Here is a 19,335-nt window from a genome sequence, read left to right as displayed (position 1 = left end):
TAAATTTGACTCCACATGAATTCCATATGTCTACACTAGGGAACTTTATGCAAAAACTGATTTTGACTTTCAAAGAATGTTTTTGGTTTTAAACATATACTTTTTAAATTCTTCTTAATGAAACAAATTTAATGGTGATTATGATGACAATTATGACAACTTAAACTTCCACTTATATCAATTTACATTTTACAAGCTTTCACACAGGTCACTGAATTTAATTTTACTAATTGGTACATGGTATTAAACTGGTCTTCACAGCAGGCTTTAACTATATACTCTAGAAAGGCATTTTAATACCACACTTTGATATTTTATAGGCTTTTTAAGGTAAAAAATCTATGCCAAGCTCTTAATCCTTTTACAACTGATACTTTAAACAGAGAATATAATGAGATAACATCTTAAAATAATAAGATAAACCAAATTCTGAAAGCAAATATGGAATTTAGATTTTCTTTATATCCAAGATAAGTTCTTAACAAAGTTTTAATTTTAAGAATATATTCTCTTTCTGTAAAAGGTGGATACTCAAAAATCATGTTAAATTTTTAAATATTCTAGGCTTATACTTAGGAGAGCTTATCTTTTAAAGAAGTAAAAACAGCATATACAAATGTTGATTTATAATGATGCACAGCTGATACTTATATAACGCTATATAATGTTACTCGAATAAAAATTTTTAAAAAGTAGAAACAAGAATAGTTATTTCACATACTGAATGAAACACTGAAATAAATATACTTAAAATGCTTCCATGTATATTATTATTCTCAGAGCTATACTCCACTACATAATGAAATGGTTTAAAGGAAAAAGTACTATTGTATACAACCAATTCCCTCTCAGGCCATAGGACTTCAACTAAATCTACAAAGTTCAAAAAATATGTTATCTTGCATTGGGAAAGTTATCTGTTAATAGCTATTCACTAAGACTACACTGAATCTAATGTATTCTCTCCTATTAAGAACTCACTTTTGATAGAATGTTATCTTAAAACTAGAACTGCAGCTATTCTTTCTTTTATACTAGAGCAGAAAAAAAAAATCAACTTTCTTTTACTAGCACAAGCCCTGAATATCACTCAGTTGAGCTACAGAAGGCTGACATTTTGAAAATTCACAGATAGAAGTTTTCGGCCCATATGAGATACCTGTTCCCTTATTTCTTTCATTTTTTCCAATCTCTTGAGTTTTGTTGCATATTCTTGAACTTCTTTTAATCCAATATCTGTGCAGAGACGAACCAAGAAACGCAGACCTAAATTGTGAGAAATATATTTAGAAACTTAGTTATATACAGTATTGGAATTTATTAGTTATAATCTCAGTTTTTCAGGACACAGGTAGGATGCTCACAAATAGTGTTTGTTTTTCTCTTGAAAAATAACAATGCTTTATATCCTCTGTCCTTTGAGAACCGACTTCCTTGAAAAGAGGTTTAAAAGGATTTTCTACTTGTTCTGCCTTCATGTGAGACACTCTAGAGTCAGTCTTTCTCATATTCTTTAATTCTTTACCTGTTTTTCTTTTATAGCACATACACTACTGAAAAACTATGTATTTGTCTTTATTCACACTAGAATCCAAGCCCCATGAAATTAAGGTTTTTCATTTGTTTTGTTTTCTGCTATAACCACAATGTTAGAATAATGCTATGTATCAACATAATTATCACTTCATAAGAATTTGTAAATAAATGACAAGTTCATGACAGTGTAAAAGTAACAGTACTAAAGTAATTAAAAGTCTCACATATTACTATATAATGTATGTATACATCTGTCTTAATAATTCTTAAAAAGTAATTTGTATTTTCTACAAATAATGCAGAATATTTCTCTTATCTACTCATTCTTACAAAGAGTGGCTTAGGAATATTTCATGCTAAATAAAAATCATTATTTTCGCAAGATGTCCTCTGACATTTAGTATGACATTTTTAAACTACAAAAGCAAGTTAATTATTGATTGTTGAAGATAATTTAGTTTAAGACTAAAGGATAATTATCTTGTTGGGTCACCACAGAACTACTTTGCTTAAAATGAGACATTCCATAGGTACAAATATTTTTTCTATAGCGAGAGTTAAGGAAGACTATTGGTTACATTTGTTTTGGAAATTATCCAGGCCCAATCTGGTCTGTTGGAGATACTTGCTTTCCTGAAGCAGTACAGAGATGCTATGGTTACTGCAGTGGTCTCAATTGGCAGCAATTTTGCTCTCCAGGGGAAATTTGGCAATGTCTGGGGACATTTTTATTTTCCATAAGGGAGCTATGGGGGAGGAATGCTACTAATATCCAGTGGATAGAGGCCAAGGACACTGCTAAAACATTCTAACATCCACAGGATGGCCTCCAACAACACATAATTACTTGTTCTCAAATATTAATGATACCCGGGTTGAAAAACTTTTACTAGTCAAATTTGCTAATCAAATTTGTTGGGTCCATTTTCACAGAAAGTTATCAATCACTGCTATCTCTCATTGAACCTTGAAAGCCTTAACATGATTCCCTAATGTAATTAAGAATCACAGAAAAAGCTTTTTTAAAGATAGGAAAAATTACATCTTTTTGTCTCCTATATAGCTAAGTGAAAGTACTCTTTAAAAGTTTTACAGGTAATTCCCAAGTAGGCTGTTTCCAAACTGGCATTTGTAAACTAATGCTTTAAGTTAGTAAATCTACTTCTAATCAGCATTGAAAATCCAAGTTACTACCAAAAGCTAAAACTCTGAGTAATATGCTCTTGAACTTTTACATAAGACAAATTTGGAAAAACATTAACAAGAGCCAATAGAAAACCTGGCTCAGAAAAGATTTGCTTTCACTAACTTGAAATGCATTGTTTTGTGTTTACTGTCATTAAAGGATAAAAGCAAGTAGATACTATACTTTTCAATAATATAATATCTTTCCACTGTTTAAACATGAGTGAAAAACAAAAATTTATTCTTCTTCCTAAGGAGTTATATTTTATTTTCTCATATTAAGTAAAGGTTACACAACTAATTGTAATTTTTCTCTTTCCACAAGCCTCAAGGTTATTAAGTGACAAATATAGAGTTAAGTAGGAATAAGCTGCTTATGAATATGGGTATTTTGTTTCTTCATCCTGATTTTGTTGTTATTGCCATAATACTTGACATTATTATTTTAAACTGTATCAAATTCACATATAACAACACTGGGAATAAATAAATTTTTTCTTTATAAAAGAGAAATAGGCAATAAATCAATATAACATTTTAAAATTAAGGTAATATTAGGTGCTGGAGGGAAGATGGAGCTAGAGTGAAGTTCCTGCTTAGCTTCAGGAAGAATATACTGAGAAGTCTGGATAGGCACTAAATCCAGAGAACCCTGTGATGCGGGGGCAAAACTGGAGTACTTCACAGCCACCAAGGACAAATGCTGACCAAGAAAGGTTGTGGAGAAATTTCTTTGTAAGTGTACAAAAGGTGAGTGGTCAGAGAAGTGGTTGTCAGGGTGGAAACTGCAGTTCAGATTTGTGCCTGGACTAGGCAAAGCCGAGTGTTGAGGATCTAGCCATGAAAGATATGGGAGTGAGTGCTGTGAGAAGTCAGGCAGATGGGGGCTCCCAGAGAAAAAAACAAAGCCCAGAAAGACATAGCTCACTCCACCAAATTCTCCTGGGAGCTGAACTAGATATAGTGAGGAAGTATTAGCATACATGGGTTGACCAAGGAGCCCATCCTGCAAACTGTAGATGTGGGTCTAACTTTAGGAAAAAAGGGCCAGCAGCATGGACATGGGCATGAGTCAAGCCAGCACCAGTGCACAGCACTCCCCATGAGTGACAGACCCCTCCAAGACACCCTTCACTCACTGAAGGTGCAGTTACAAATTAGCTCTCTTTGTCATGTAGCACCATCCACTAGAAAAGTAAAGTTCTGCACTTTAATTTTCATAAAGTGAATCACGGGGAAAGGACCACAAATGGTATGAGTCCACAGGAGAATTCTGTACCACATAGAAAGAAGAAATCTCCAGACATCATCCACAAGGGAATGGAAGATCTTTTCTTCTTATAAGATACAGAATTCAAAACTGTCATGAAAAAGAAAATCAAACAAATGGAAAAAAAAACTTGGAAAAACAAATGACTGTCCTGAGAAACAAAATTAATGAAGGATAATCAAAACTGAAACTTCAAATATGAGAATAATGGAGTTGCATGATGTAAAAAGGCAAACATAGGAAGTTAAAAATCCTGGAGAAAGCTATGGAAGAATAGATCTCCACATGGAAGAATGAATCAGAGAACTTGAGAATGAGAATGCACAAAGAATTCAGGAGGAAGAAGAAAGAGAGATAAGAATAGAAAAAAAAAAAAAAAGAAATACTTTGAAAATTACCCAATTCCATGAGAAAAGACAGTATAAAAACAATGGATAGCCTAGCAGTGTAAGCAAGAGAAAAAGAGTAACAGAGGAAGAACTTTTTTTTAATTTAAATATTTTATTTTATATAATTCTTACATCTTTTTTCATCTTTGCACAATGTATGTATTTTCATTTTGGTTATATTCCCCATACAATTGCACCTCTCCCCTTATTTTGACTCTAGTCCTTCCTTTCCCCGCCCCTTCCTCACCATAGTGTGTCTCTGGTTTATAGTTACTTGTTGATTTTGATTTTTACTTTGTATTGATTAGTCTTTTTTCTGGTCTCTTATTTAGGTTTTCTAAATTCCTGCTATGAGTGAGACCATCCGGTATTTTTCTTTTTCTTTCTGACTTATTTCGCTGAACATGATCCCTTCTAGCTCCATCCATGTTGCTGCAAACTGCATGTGTTTATCTTTTTTGATTGCTGAGTAATATTCCTTTGTGTATATGTACCACATCTAGGAAGAACTTATTCAAAGAAATAACAGAGGAAAACTTACCAAACCTAGAGAAGGTACTAAATATGCAAATCCATGCCAGGGCACCTTAACAAAAATGAGACCTAGACCAAGACACCTAGTAGTGGAACTTTCAAGAATTCAAGAGAAAGAAAGAATATTGAAGCTGGCTAGAGGGAAGAAGCACATAACTTATTAAGGAACCCTGATCAGGTTTACATTGGACTTCCCTGAAGAAATGCTATGGGCAAGGAGACAATGGGATGACATAATCAAAATACAAAATACAAATTCCAGGCAGATCATTCTATCCTGCAAGGCTCTCATTCAAATATGAGAAATAAAAGCTTTGTAAGACAAAGAGAAGTTAAAGAACCGTGAAACACTATATATCTCCACCTCCTAGAAATGTTGAAAGGAGATCTAAACAGAAGAACATTCACAAAGAATAGAACATAGAAATAGAAAAAGCCACAAAATTAAGGACAAAATAGCAATAGTAGTCTTTCATATATCAATAATCACTCTAAACGTAAATGGAATTGAACACACTAAAAGACACAGAGTATTTGGTTGGATTAAAAACAGAATCTAAATTTCTGCTGTCTTCAGGAAATGCACCAGAGCACCAAAGAAAAATACAGGTTCAGAGTAAAGAGTTAGAAAATGATCCTACAAGAAATGGGACATAAATGGAGGTAGGAACAGCCATACTTACACCAGATAAAATATATGCTCAGCTAAAGAAGGTAAAATGAGACAGGTAAAATGAGACAGTTCACTTTGTAATAATTAAGGGAGTAATACATCAAGAAGAAATAACACTTATCAAAATATATGCAGAAAATAAAGGAGCATAAAAACATACAAGGCAGCTATTAACAAATTTGGAACCAGACATTGGGAAAAAACATCTTTATGACAGGGGATATCAACACTACACTTTCACCAATAGACAGATTAATAGCCTTAATTAAACAAAGAATTAGACCTCATGGGCATAACAGAAATTTATAGGGCACTGTATCTCTCAAAAGCTGAACACACATTCTTCTCAACTACCATGGGACATTCTCCAGATAGACCACACGTTAGGTCACCAGACAAATATCAACAAATTCATGAAGACTGAAATCATACCTCACATCTTCTCTGATCATATATAGGTATCAATTAGAAATCAACCACACATACAGATAACAGTAAACAGGAAAAACCTCTAATATGTAGACTAGACAACATATTTACTGAGTGACTACTGGCTAATAGAATGAAGATATCAAATCTATTAAGAAATCAAAGAAGAAATTAAAAAAACCCTCAAGACAAATGACAAAGAGGACACAACCTACCAGAACCTATGGAATATAGCAAAAGCAGTACTAAGAATAAATATATAGTAATATAGGCCCACATCAAAAACAAGAAAGAGCTCAAATATATAATCATTTCCCACCTTAAGGTACCAATAAAAGAACAAACAAAACCAAAATCCAGCAGGACAGAAATAATAAAAATTAGAACAGAAATAAATGAAATACAAATAAAAAAGATATTCAAGAGGTCAATGAAACTAAAAGCTGGTTATTTGAAAAAATAAAATAAACCTCTAGCTAGGCTCATTAAGAAAAGGAGAAATGTAAGCAAATAGGACCAGAAATGAAAGTGGACAAGTTACTACAGACATCTCAGAAATTGAGAGTATTGTAAGAGATTGCTATGAATAATTTGTATATGCTAGTAAGTTCAATAACTTAGGAGGGGCAAATTCTTAGAAACACACAATCCAAGGTAAAGTACTCATACAGCTCACTAAAATGAAGACAAATAACCCAATTAAGTAATGGGCAGAAGAGCTAAATAGGCATTTCTCCAAAGAAGACATGTAGATGGTTAACAGGTACATGAAAAAATAATCATCATCACTATGCTAAGAGAAATGTAAATCAAAAACACAATGAGATATCACTTCACCCCTGCAAGAATGGCCCCTATAAAAATCCTAGAAACAACAAGGTCTGGAGAGATTTTAGAGAAAAAGGAACTCTCAAACACCACTGGTGGGAATGTAGACAGGTTAAGCCCCTATGGAGGTATGGAGGTTTCTCAAAAGATTAAAAATGGTTCTGCATATGATCCAGCAACTCCACTGCCAGGCATCTAATTGAAGAATACAAAAACACACATTTGAAGGGAAAAAGATAAACTTGCCATTTCGGCAACATGCATGGAGCTGGAGGGGATATTGCTAAGTTATATAAATCAGAGGGAGAAAGACACAGTGGATAGTGTCACTTATATGTGGAATACAGAGATACTAAGCAAAGGGTGAAATAAAGCCAAATTAACAAATCCTGGGGGAGTGGGGGTAGGTGGGTAGTGGTGAGGACAGGAGGGAAGGAACACAGTGGACTACAGGGATGGGCTGTGGGTGCTTTGGTGGTGGGTGTTGAGTAGTAACAACAATAGGACAGGCAGATCCTATACCTATAAAACACAAATAATGTAAAGCAATGTTGCTTCCATTAAAAAAAAAATTCTTCATTAAATGTGTAACTAATGCTATTTCTAAAGGGAATAAAAAATGCTTGGTAAAAAAATTCACGTAACATTGCTATCAGTATCCATAGGATTATTAGTGTTTTATTTTCACAAACTTTTAAAGTATATTTTCAATCTCAAAATGTTGCATACTAAATGGTTAAAAATGCCTTTTCCTATAAAATATCGGTTTATAAACTTAAAATTTATCCTTAAAATTTCATATAACTTTAAAATATATAGATATGCTTATTATAGAAAACTTTAAAATATAGATATGCTTATTCTAGAAAACTCAGTAATTGTTAAATCCGCCAACAATTAAATTCTATATATGTGTACTCGTAAAAATGTGTTCTTACATAAAGTTTTGAATCCCATAAACACATTTAAACATTTAATATATGCTAAAACACAAGTATGTACCACAAATTATAGTACCTATGCATGCAAGTACTATAGCAAATGCAATTATTAAATATTAGGACATAAAATGTGAGAATCTATACCTTTCAAAGTTGTAAAATATAAACTCACTTACATTCAGCATTTTCTGGAAATTTTCTGTGAATATCTTTATAAGTATCTAATGCTTTCTGGTAGTTACCTACAAATAAAAAAGAAGACAAACACCACTAGCAGATTATAGAAATCAATAGGATTCAGAAAAATATTAATTTTAATACAAAGGTTTTTTTTTTTTAAAGATTAATTTTTTATTTATACAGTAGCTGGGGTATAGGCCAGAGGCACAGGAGGGCAAGAGGATTCACCAGAGACAGAGGGGGGAACAGAACAGGCAGAAGGACCCAAAGCACTGCTGAGGGGTGCAGCGGGTGCGACAGGAGAGGTCTGCTATGCCATGTGGGAATCTCCCTGGCCGGCTAGGATCGAGCCCACGCTGCAGAGGCTGCGGACAGCTTCACAGTGCTGTGCTCAACCCGCTGCGCCACCGGGGAGGCCCTTAATCCAAAGGTTTAATAGGTTTAGTAGGTAAACCTTTATTTTTCCAAAAGCGCATGAAACCATTCTTAAGTTTTAATATAAATTCTGGAAGAAGAAAATGTACAAATTAATTACATTTGAAAAAGGGTGAGAACAGAAGAAAATGGATGATGGCTGAAACTTAGTTCTACTTCTTTAAGTAAATGTTAGCGGCAAAAATTAAAGATCCTTTCATAAAATTGAATATAAATTAATAAACGTATTTACTTCATATGATTAATTTTTCTAAAAAAGACATATAGGAAATTAATATGGGTGGTTGGCTGAGTTTGGGGAAACAACTATGTGGTATGCTTTTTCTTAATCATTTGAATTGGAAAAGATTAAAAGTCATTTTGTAGGTTTTATTTTGCAACATTAAAAAAGTCTAGAAAGCATTTTGCTTTGTAATAAAATAGTTTTGCACAACAGAAAAATAAACTTTGGCCAAAGCTCTTTGCTAAAATCTCAAAAACAAGTTATGAATCTCTCTGAAGGATGACTATGCAAGCTTTAATTGTGAGAATTAAATGAAATAGGGAGGAAGCATCTAGCACACAGAAGGTTCTCAATAAATGTTAGCTCTCTTTTTCTAACATGCCCTTCATTAATTCAAGAATGTTTGAAAGTTTAATTCATTCAGACTACCTCATATATTAATATATATACACTTTACATAAGACTGACATTAAAATGAACGCAGGCAATTCTGAACCATTAGAATATCACTGTGACATAAATAAAATGTATATAGTTCAGTTATGGCTGTAGGAGAAACAGTAACATTAAAATTAACCCTTCAAATGATTTGAGAACTATAGTAAGTGCTATACTGATGTTATTGGGAAGGAGTTCACAGAGATAAAGAAACCTCCTACAAAACTGGATGAGAACACACTGTTAACACTTTCACATTTCATGCTTCCCTTGGATGGAGAACTGCTTCTTGGTCATTGCATGCTCTGCAAGAGGGATTACAAATTTGTTAACATTTATCTCCCTAATTAGTCTATGATATCTCAACATCATTATTCATTTCACAGTAGTCCAAAAGTATGAACATTTCTATATCACAGGACAAGTGTCAGAGGCACAGAATATAATAAAAGCAGTTACTGGCACACAAATGAAGATATCTAATGATATTCGGTATTAACTAGCTGTTCCAGTTAGTCTCTTAAATTTGGGAAAACATAAACAGGTCTTTAGAATTGACTAGGTAAGTAGGAAATGTAAATAAAATTCATGTGTACAGAAGGCTATTATTTTGTGACTAACTTGTGAAAATGATCATGTTAATCTTGAAAAATAATGAGTTTATGTTTAACATTAGTGTTGTAATACACTAAAACCCACTTTGTAAGCATAACTTTTCTGTACACAGTAATTGTTTTTTCATATAATGCTTCAAATATGAAGTTATCAAAAGTTAGTATTAACAGACAAATATGCAATGGAAACACATTTATATGAAAATTACCTAAAAGACAGCAGTAAAATAAATATATTAAAAATGAATAAAACGAAAATATTTACCACTTCTTCTAAAACAACTAGCTACCATCAACTGCCACTTTACTTGTGTAGGCCTGTAAAAGAAATAAATTATATAAAATTAGAAATGAAACAAAAATAATCTGATATATAGAGCTATGTATCTGTACAATTACTTTTTGACATTTGATTAGGTCAAATCAATAGTATAACTATTGATTGTTCGCTATCATATTTATATTGTGAAATTTAAATTTAAGAGTTCTTCAGTCTAGTTCACACATTTATTTAGATACTCTTGTGAGAACACATTTGGCAGAAGACCACTTCTTTCTATTTTATGATTTTTAAAAAAGATTTATTTATTCATGCATACAAGAACTGGGGCGGGAGGGTGAGAGGATTCATCAGAGACAGAGCGGTGAACAGAACAGGCAGATTGGCCGAAATACACTGCTGAGGGGAGCAGCAGCAAGACAGGAGAGGTCTGCCATGCCATGTGGGTATTTCCCCGGCCGGCCGGGATTGAACCTGCGCTGCAGAGGCTGCGCTCAACTGCCTGTGCCACCAGGGAGGTCCCTCATTCTATTTTAAACACTATCATTACCTTTGCCATAATCTTATGCTTAAACTTAGTATCTAAGACTTCGAAATGTAGGCTTATGTTTGTAAAATTCAGTACCCAAGAGGCAATTCTGATCTTATGTTTGAACAAGTAGGCTTCAACTATAGAAAGAGTAAAAAAGAGTTCTAGTCATCCCTTTTTTCCCTATAAAAAGGAATTAATTTCTTTTCTAAGTAAAAAAAAAAAAAAAACCATAACCATGATTTCTGAAGACTAGTATTAAAAATATCTAAGAAAATAAAGATTTAAAGAAATTAAAAACCAGGGAATAATTTAATGCTCTTCTCACTTTTTAGACTCTCCCTTCCATTTACCTGATGACTTCAAAGACTATATATAGTCTTGGTTCCTATTCAATTTGATGGCAAACCTATCAACTTTTGAATTAAAGAACTTTGGGTTTAAATCACATCCCTGCTACTTAACCTCAAATTCACTGCCTACACAGACATCCAATTTGACCTAAATAAAATACATAACTATTTATGTATTTTATTTCCTCCTTAAACTCATCATCTCCTCTCCTGCCGCATGATAAACCCAAGATCCAAGAAACTGTTACAGAAAAAAAAGGTCAAGAAATTGGAGGTCTCGATCTCACCAAGGAAAAGCAGATTGGAAATTGGGGAGTATGTAAGTTGGAAGGAAAGGAGGTTATGTTCAAACAGCTGGATGATGTAAGTTTTTTATTGGTATAAATGTGCTGGGTGATAATCAGAATCGGGTAAGATCTAGGCGGCTAAATAGCAGTGGGGTAAAGATCAGTGAAGTTAGGGAGGTCAAGACTTGTGAGGTCAAGACTATTGATGAGATGGAGAAAAAGCATAGTAGGCTAGGTTAGGAAATAACTGCAGGTCAACAAATGGCATTCACAAACAGGAGTCAAGGATCGAACAGTACTAGTTGGAGTAAAGGAGGAAGGATCTTCCATGAGCTAATGGCTAATATTAGGCTTAATATTAAGTGTAAAAAGAAATTTATAGTGTATTACTTATCCAGCTTTAGTCTCCAGTATAAAATTATAAACTAAAAACTGTCCCTCTATGCTGGCAATTAGTTTTATAATTCCCAAAATATTTATATAAAGCAAATGCCGTAAAAATTAATTGCCTATTACAAACTCCATACAGAGATTACTTACATTATTAAGCATTCCTTTATTGTTCAATGATTAAAAAACACATTTTATATTAAAATTCAACTTACCCAATAAAAAGCAGAGCATTACGCATTATTTTTGAATCAGACATATACAAAATATTCTGATATGAAATTTATGATACCTTTAAAAGCTTAATTTTTAATATACAACATACATTAATTATAAATTGAAACCAACACAAATTTTTTCTATTAAGACTCTTTCAGAAATGAAACACTATCCTAAGACTGAAGATAGTCAATTTCTGACTAATAAAGAAATAATACTTGTTTGCTCGCTGTGACTTTGAAAAATACATAAAGGTATTTTTAAAAACTTTTACATAAAAGGAAAATGTTTATTATAATAAAGACCAAGTAAAATGGAACATAACAAGAAAGTGGAAATAATGCAAGAAGGTTCATTACAATTTGCTCAAGAACATATGTCTATCAGATTCTAAGTCTAGAGAGAAAATCAAATCCCAACACATGATATTTAATTAAACATAAAATCTTAGTAGTTACTTACTGTATAAGAGAAGCTCTTTCAAAGTACTGAATGGCTTTTTCACAAAACTGGGTGTCAATATAATAGGCTCCAAGCCACTCAATGACTTCAATGTTAGAAGGGAAATACCTATATGACTGGAAAAAGTATGGAAAATGAAAGTAGTATCAGTGTACTCAGTTTACTTCCTGAGCATTTTACCTAAAATGGATTTATTTAGCCAATATGAAGTTTCTTAATAAAAATGTATGTGCTGTCAAAGGCACTTTACAAGCTTTGAAACCATACAAGATTTATAAACGAGATTTGTTTAATGCATTTCTCAATTATCTATAAATATTTCTACATTTTGATATATGATCTGAGACAAATAAAGCATGTAATAGAATCAAAAAGAGGTGAACATGATATTTCAAGAGAAAAATGCATTTGAATTTATTTCATTTTGTGAACACTAAAAGCTAATAAAATTAAAAGCTTTACATTTCATAAATGCTTTAAGTATTTTAAAAGTAATAAGAATTTATAAATTTGAAAAATTAAAAGACTTGTTTTGTCACAATTCATAAGAAGCTAAAAAATAGAAGGGAAGTCAGATTATACACCTACCTCATAGTAATATTGAAATGCTTGGGATTTATCTCCTTCACTATCATATAATTCTCCTAGTTTAGACAAAGCTCTAGAATCTGTTGGAACAACGCTGATCAGTTGCATTAACCATTCAATAGCTTGATTGGGATCTTCCATTAGTTCATATCTTGAGTAAGTCCAGTTAAGGATAACACAATTTTTAAAAATTCATTGATCCACAAACCAACCTAAAAACAATATTATTATAAAAATATTTCTTAGCCAATAGTAATGTGCTATTTAATACTGTTTACTCTGGATTTCTTCAGCAATGAGGATGCAAGATGGGGTAGTGTTAACAATAATACATATCTATATATGTATGTACATAGATATACATATATCTATGTAACTATCTATACACATATATGTACATATATGTACATATATCTATATAAAGATAGATATGTATATATGTACATGTATCTATATAGATATACATATCTATCTATATGCTTTGCTTTGCTTCATTACTATCCATGAAGATCAACTTTCAAATTTCTAGTGGAATTGTTTGCCATTGTATTCAAAGCATAGTCAAAATTTGTCCTTAATAAAAATACCTGAATGCTGTTTTTGATTATTCTACCTCTCTTCATATACTGAACATATTAGAGAATAGTTTCCATCTATTTTCCTGAGTTTCCCTAGTTAGATTTAAACCAAAGATAGGGAATTCTCTCTGAAGCTTCTGTATATAGTAAGTTCTTTGCATACACTCAAGTAATTTATTCACATCAATAGTAATTGGCTACATACTATGTGTTTTTTATATTAGATACCTCAATGATATTCAAAGTGTTATTGAATCTTGTTTTTAATGACAAATGTGATAACAAGGAAAAAATGAAAATAAAGAAATGTATTCAAAAAGCCTCAAACATATTAATTGTTTAATTGGATCTAAACTGCTCATGAACTGGATCGCACAGATCAAGACATTAGCATTTCAGAGAAATTACATAGATAGTACAAAAAAGCTAAAAGGAGTAACTATGTAGTAATCTCTTCTAAAACTAAAACTTTTTACAAAAGTTATTTTATCCACTCCATCAAAAGTATAGCAGATAGTACTTAAAATTAATGATATACTTTATAATCTACTTTTTCCTAAACATATTTGCATACAATTTACATCAAGATAATGGGAACCTAAAACCTACATAAGACTATAACCTTTTCAATGTTGTTGTCAAAGCATATTATTTTTTAAATAAGGAGTGAAATTAAAGTTGTTTTTTTTTTTAAAGATTTTTTTATTTATGCATACAAGAGCTGGAGTACAGGCCAGAGGCATGGGGGTTGAGAGGATTCACCAGAGACAGAGTGGGGAACAGAAGAGGCAGATCTACTGAAATACATTGCTGAGGGGAGCAGTGGGCGAAATAGGAGAGGTCTGCTGTGTCATGTGGGTTGCTCCCTGGCCAGCCGGGGATCGAACTCATGCTGCCGAGGCTGCTGACAGCTTCATAGGCTGTGTCTTACCCCCTTGCGCTACCAGGGAGGCTCAGAAATTAAAGTTTTTAAAAAGAGTCGGAGGTATTAAAAAATATTAGCAAATTTTGGTTTTTCTAAAAATGGGAAGGGAGAAACTAAAAAAAGCTAAGAGTTGTAGGAGAAAATAACACAAGCAATGTTTTATATTTCAATATTTCTCAGAATTCAGAAAATAATACTGGCACATATGATACGAAGTCAATAATTACTATTGAATAAATGGAATGAATGAGTGAATTTATATAAACATTGCATACTTTTGAGGGATTAAAGCTTTGGGAGAGTTACATTCATTAAATATATATGTCAGCCAAAAGAAATTATCCAAATTTTATCAATAGTACTGATCAATAATAAACAATCATTTCCTTCTCGTTAGTTAAGTTACTGCTTCAAAGATACTCTATCAGATTCAGAGTTAATATATATTCTAAAGCATCTAATTTATATCCAATGAATAGCTTATGTGTACTCAAAATATGATACTCAATTATTCAATTATTAATCCCCCAAAATAGTAGTTTTGACCTTTAAATATTTCCTCTTATAGTGCAAATGATCTTTTAAGACAAATACATTCTCATAACATATTGAGAGTTAAGTTTCAAGATATTTAGAAATTCTTCACTGGTTAAAGCTATTTAATAATTGGTATTCAATCATCAGTTGAATGAATTAATAACTGTTTAAAGTTTTTCACATAAGATACACATTTGCTATCTGGTAAAGAACTTGGGCACTGTTTCTTAGGATCGCATGAAGTTTCAGGAAACAGTCCAAAGCTTCATCAAGCCGGTTGAGCTTCTTATATGTAAGGCCTTAAAAAGAAAAAAAAAAAAAAGTTACAAGCACTATTACTGGTAGCAGTACTCTTAAAGTAACAGAATGAATCTATAAATATATATAAGTATTGATCCAGAAAAAATAAATAGGAACAGAATTTAAAAAGAAAGAAGAGGGCGGGTGGGAGGGGGCGGGACGGGACAGGGATTTTCTCCCAAGGTTTTGCAGATACTAAAACATGCTGTAAAGTTTTAGTGTTTCTTAAAGTGTGATAGGGGAGTAGGAATAGACTAACAGACCAACAGAACAGAATAAACAGCTCAGAAATTAATGCAGTTATAGAGAGCATTTAAAATCAATGAGGACTGGGCCTCCCCGGTGGTGCAGCAGTTGAGTGCTGGGCTGCGAAGCTGCAAGCAGCCTCTGCAGCACCAGTTCAATCCCCGGCTGCTCCCCAGCCACCGGGGGAGGGTCCCACCTGGCACGCAGACCTCTCCTGCCGCCCGCTGCTCCCCTCAGCAGTGTACTTCAGTCCTTCTGCCTGCTCTGCTTCCCGCTCTGGCTCTGGTGAATTCTCTCACCCTCCCGGGCTTCTTTCTGACTGTACCCAGTGCATGTATAAATAAATAATAAATAAATAAATAAATCTTTAAAAAAAATAAAAAAAATAAAATCAATGAGGACTAAGGAACTAATAATAAACAGGGTTAAAGCAATTGACTATGTTGAAGAAAAAAACAATAGATTCCTATCTTGAATTTATTCCAATTTTGAGTAAATTCAAATTATATTTTAAAGCTAAACAGAAGAAAAAACAAAATTGTAAAAGCATGAAAAGAACATAGAGGAAAATGATTTTATAATGCTTGGGTAGGAAAGATTTTCACAAAGCAAAAAACAAATGGAGCTGATGGAGAACAAGAATAGAAAAACTGGAAAAGAGGCCTCACAAGACTAAAACCTGACTCACACAAGGAGGTGGGGGTGGAGGGGAATAACATGACCATTAACCCAGCTGTAGAGGTCGTGACCCTTAGGCACCAATGCCTTATCACAAGGCATGATAGCCAAACAGGATCAGACTGCTATAGGGAGTGGAGCACAGACCTGGGGGTAAAGATAGGGAGATTGGGCCCACCCTGGAATCTCTGGTCCCTTTCTAGTTTTGCCTGTTACCCAACATCAGCAACAAGCAGGCCACTCCATGGAGGAGTGACCCCTCCCAAAGGGAAAAGGACTATATCAATGCAGTCTCTGCACAGGTTCGGGGCAGCACTCCCACTGCCCACCTGTGACTATGCAGGTGCTTTTTTTCACCAACTCTCTCCCTCTGCAAGGCAGCAGCCTCTGGCCTGCCTGTGACCTGTACCACGCCGGGACCTCTTCACTGACCTCCCTCAGTGGAGACAGCTCTCCTCAAGGCTGCCCACTTGCAACCATGCAAGCCTCTTTCAGCAAAACCTGTCCCTTTCCTTAATAAACCTGTTCTTTAACTATAACTAACGTCTCTGTCTCATAGAGAAATGTGCCTGGGGAACATGCCGCGTGCCACTGAAACGGGAGCTCTGGTGAAAGCTTTCCCAGAGTGAACCCAAGGATCCCACACCCCACAAAACCCCATCAGAGCCACACATTTACAAAAAAGCCAAATTTGACTATGTGAAAAAGGATTAGCAAAATAAATGATTTACAGTTAAAAGTCAAACAATGGTCTAGGAAAAGTATTTAAAGCTTATTAAGAGAATAGAAGAATTTATATCTTGGCAAGTACATTACTGCATTCTTTATTATTCACTTCCCCCTGCCAGTAATGCTCTTTTACCAGATACTGAAGTCATACCCTCCTTTCCATGTAATATGACTGCTAACATCAGCTGGGGAGGCTCTCAGGGACGATCTCCTGTACTCCAGCTCAAACTGCTAACTCCCCAACTTCCTCCCAAACCAGCCAGGTCTTTTCTCCTTCAGGTGAGAGATTTAAAGCCTTCTCTGAGAGAAAAACCTAAATGACTGATGAGCAATTCCCCAGCAAAAAATTCAGACAGGTAGCCTTTTCCAGGGGGCCAACCTATAAATCTCCCTAGTAGCCTCAGAGATCCCATCCATTTTAGCTGCAAACTCCTCAGTATGAGGTGACAGGCCAGGATCAGTAGATATCTAAAGGAAATAGCAAAAGTGAGGAAACAAGAGGAGGCAGGTGGTGAGGTGGGAGTCAGAGAGGGAAGAGGCCTAAAGAAACATGGTAGAGGATTATTGGGGCACTGGTGGTGGGCAGGGTTTGAAAATATACATTTGTAGAGGTATAAATCAATAACTTGCAAACAGATTTGAAATTGTTCATAATTAAAAAGGAAAAAAATGAAACGTACCCCCCCCCTTACATATACCCTATTAGTTAGGCCAAAACTGAATTACAATATTTAATATTAGCAGGAGGGAAATCAGTCTCATAAACCATGATGGAAACAGAAATTTTTAGAGGGGAATTTGGACATCTGTCTGAATTTCACATGTGCATAGCTTTTTAGTCATTTAAAATAATCTATAATCTGAGAATCTTCAACCTTTGTTACAAGAAGGTTAACTCCTCTTCCTAATCAGCTGGAACTCTTCAAGCAAAATAAAAGAAGATAGAGAGATTGCAAAACAAAAAAAGGAAAAAAAAGTGAATTTTTGCCTGTTTCACTTACCAATATTATAAAGTGCTTCCGTACAAGAAGAATCATTTCTTAAAGCCTCTTTATAAAATTCAGCTGCTTTCTCATAATCACCATTTGCAAAAACTGTGTTTCCTTTATTAGTAAGAGCTGAAGGATTATATCTATCAGAATTCACAGCTAAATCTGCATAGTTGCTGGCTTGTGCAAATTCATTTTCCTAAATACAACAAAAAATATATAGAGATTATTTGAAGTTCATCAAATATCTTGACTGTCAAAAAATTATACATGATAGAGTTTCTGAGATTACAGAGAAGATAAATCTTTTACATATCATGGTGTTTATAGGCTTATTCTACAAATATTGTAATCATCAAATTCTTTCAAGTAGCCAAGTTTCTTACGACTGACTTCTCCACAATCTCTTCATTTGAATAACACTATTTAAATGTAGGCGGTTCCATTTTAACAAAATTTCATGTTATTATTTTATAGCAATTCTACTTTTTTCAAACCTAAAGCATTGAATACTACAAAGGCAGAACTAGGTGTAACACATTATTGACCAGTGGCTCTGCTCAGCTGACTGAATCTAATCATTCTCTTTATTCTTTAAAAAATTTCTTGATCTCCTTATATTCATCAGATTTAATACAGATTGGATCAATAATTTAACTATTTTTACACAACTCACAAATTATTTTCTAAATTCAAAATGTACAAAGCTATAGTGGAGACTAGTCTTTACTCCCCTTATCCCCTCTCCCTACCTGTCCTTCAGAACTGAACTGCTAGGAATGTGCCAGGTCACAAGTTTGGGCTGTCAGTTCTCTCTGCAAATTATCATGAGTTGAAGAGAGAGAGACACTCCACCCAAATTCAGAACCCCTTTCTGGTGAGCAGGCAATATCCAAATGACTGGTTAATGCAGACGTACAAAAGGCCATAACCCCCTACCCCCTCCATCTAGCTAAGGGGCCAGCACCGTGTCAGGGATATTGTGTCGTACATGACGTCATATCATGACGAATATATATGTCAAAGGGATATTGCAAGGGGTACCCAAGCACCTGCTAGGAAGTCTAGTGAAATCCAGCTGGTCCCAACAGGTGCTTAGCAACCGGGTCCTTAAAAGTTGAAAATGGTTATTATGGGCTGGATCCATTGTCTTGCACAACCTTTACTCAATTAGCATATAATTAAGCTTGTGGTTTCCTGCAAGGACCACTCAGTCATCAAGAATCACCAAGATAATTTCCACTGGACCAAGTAAGGGGAGAAAAAGGGAAGAGGCCAGATTCCAAGAATCAAGCAGATATAGGGTGAGGGTAGGAGGAAGGTATGTCTAATTAAAGAGACTCCATCAAATCTAGAAGGCAGGAACCATAGAAGTCCAGCCGCTCTAGATCCTGGGGCAGATCTCTTGTATTCTGAGAGACTACCCAGCAGAGTATCTTGTACTTTAACTTTTAATAAATTCTGTGCCTTGCTATCTTGGTACTATGTGAAATTCTTTTCTCGCAGAACACCAAGGACACTCAATTCTTTCTTTTTTTTTTTTTATAATAAATTTTATTGTTATATTCCC

General features: G+C 34.0%; 1 protein-coding gene across 9 annotated transcripts in view; it reads right to left on the bottom strand.

The window, feature by feature from the left end:
- The window catches only part of IFT88 (intraflagellar transport 88), a gene marked incomplete at both ends in the record, with an annotated part of 138,024 nt that overhangs the window by 44,404 nt on the left and 74,285 nt on the right, over positions 1-19,335 (bottom strand). For all 9 annotated transcript variants that reach the window (XM_084234455.1, XM_084234458.1, XM_084234454.1 and 6 more), the window contains 7 exons: positions 1,160-1,266; positions 7,962-8,027; positions 9,941-9,993; positions 12,196-12,311; positions 12,784-12,934; positions 15,014-15,122; positions 17,778-17,964. In XM_084234455.1, the coding sequence (XP_084090581.1) occupies positions 1,160-1,266; positions 7,962-8,027; positions 9,941-9,993; positions 12,196-12,311; positions 12,784-12,934; positions 15,014-15,122; positions 17,778-17,964 (789 nt within the window). The remainder of the gene's footprint in view (positions 1-1,159; positions 1,267-7,961; positions 8,028-9,940; positions 9,994-12,195; positions 12,312-12,783; positions 12,935-15,013; positions 15,123-17,777; positions 17,965-19,335) is intronic.

This window comes from Talpa europaea (genome assembly GCF_964194135.1).
Source record: "Talpa europaea genome assembly, chromosome: 6".
NCBI lineage: Eukaryota > Metazoa > Chordata > Mammalia > Eulipotyphla > Talpidae > Talpa > Talpa europaea.
This window is presented reverse-complemented; position numbering and strand designations above follow the sequence as displayed.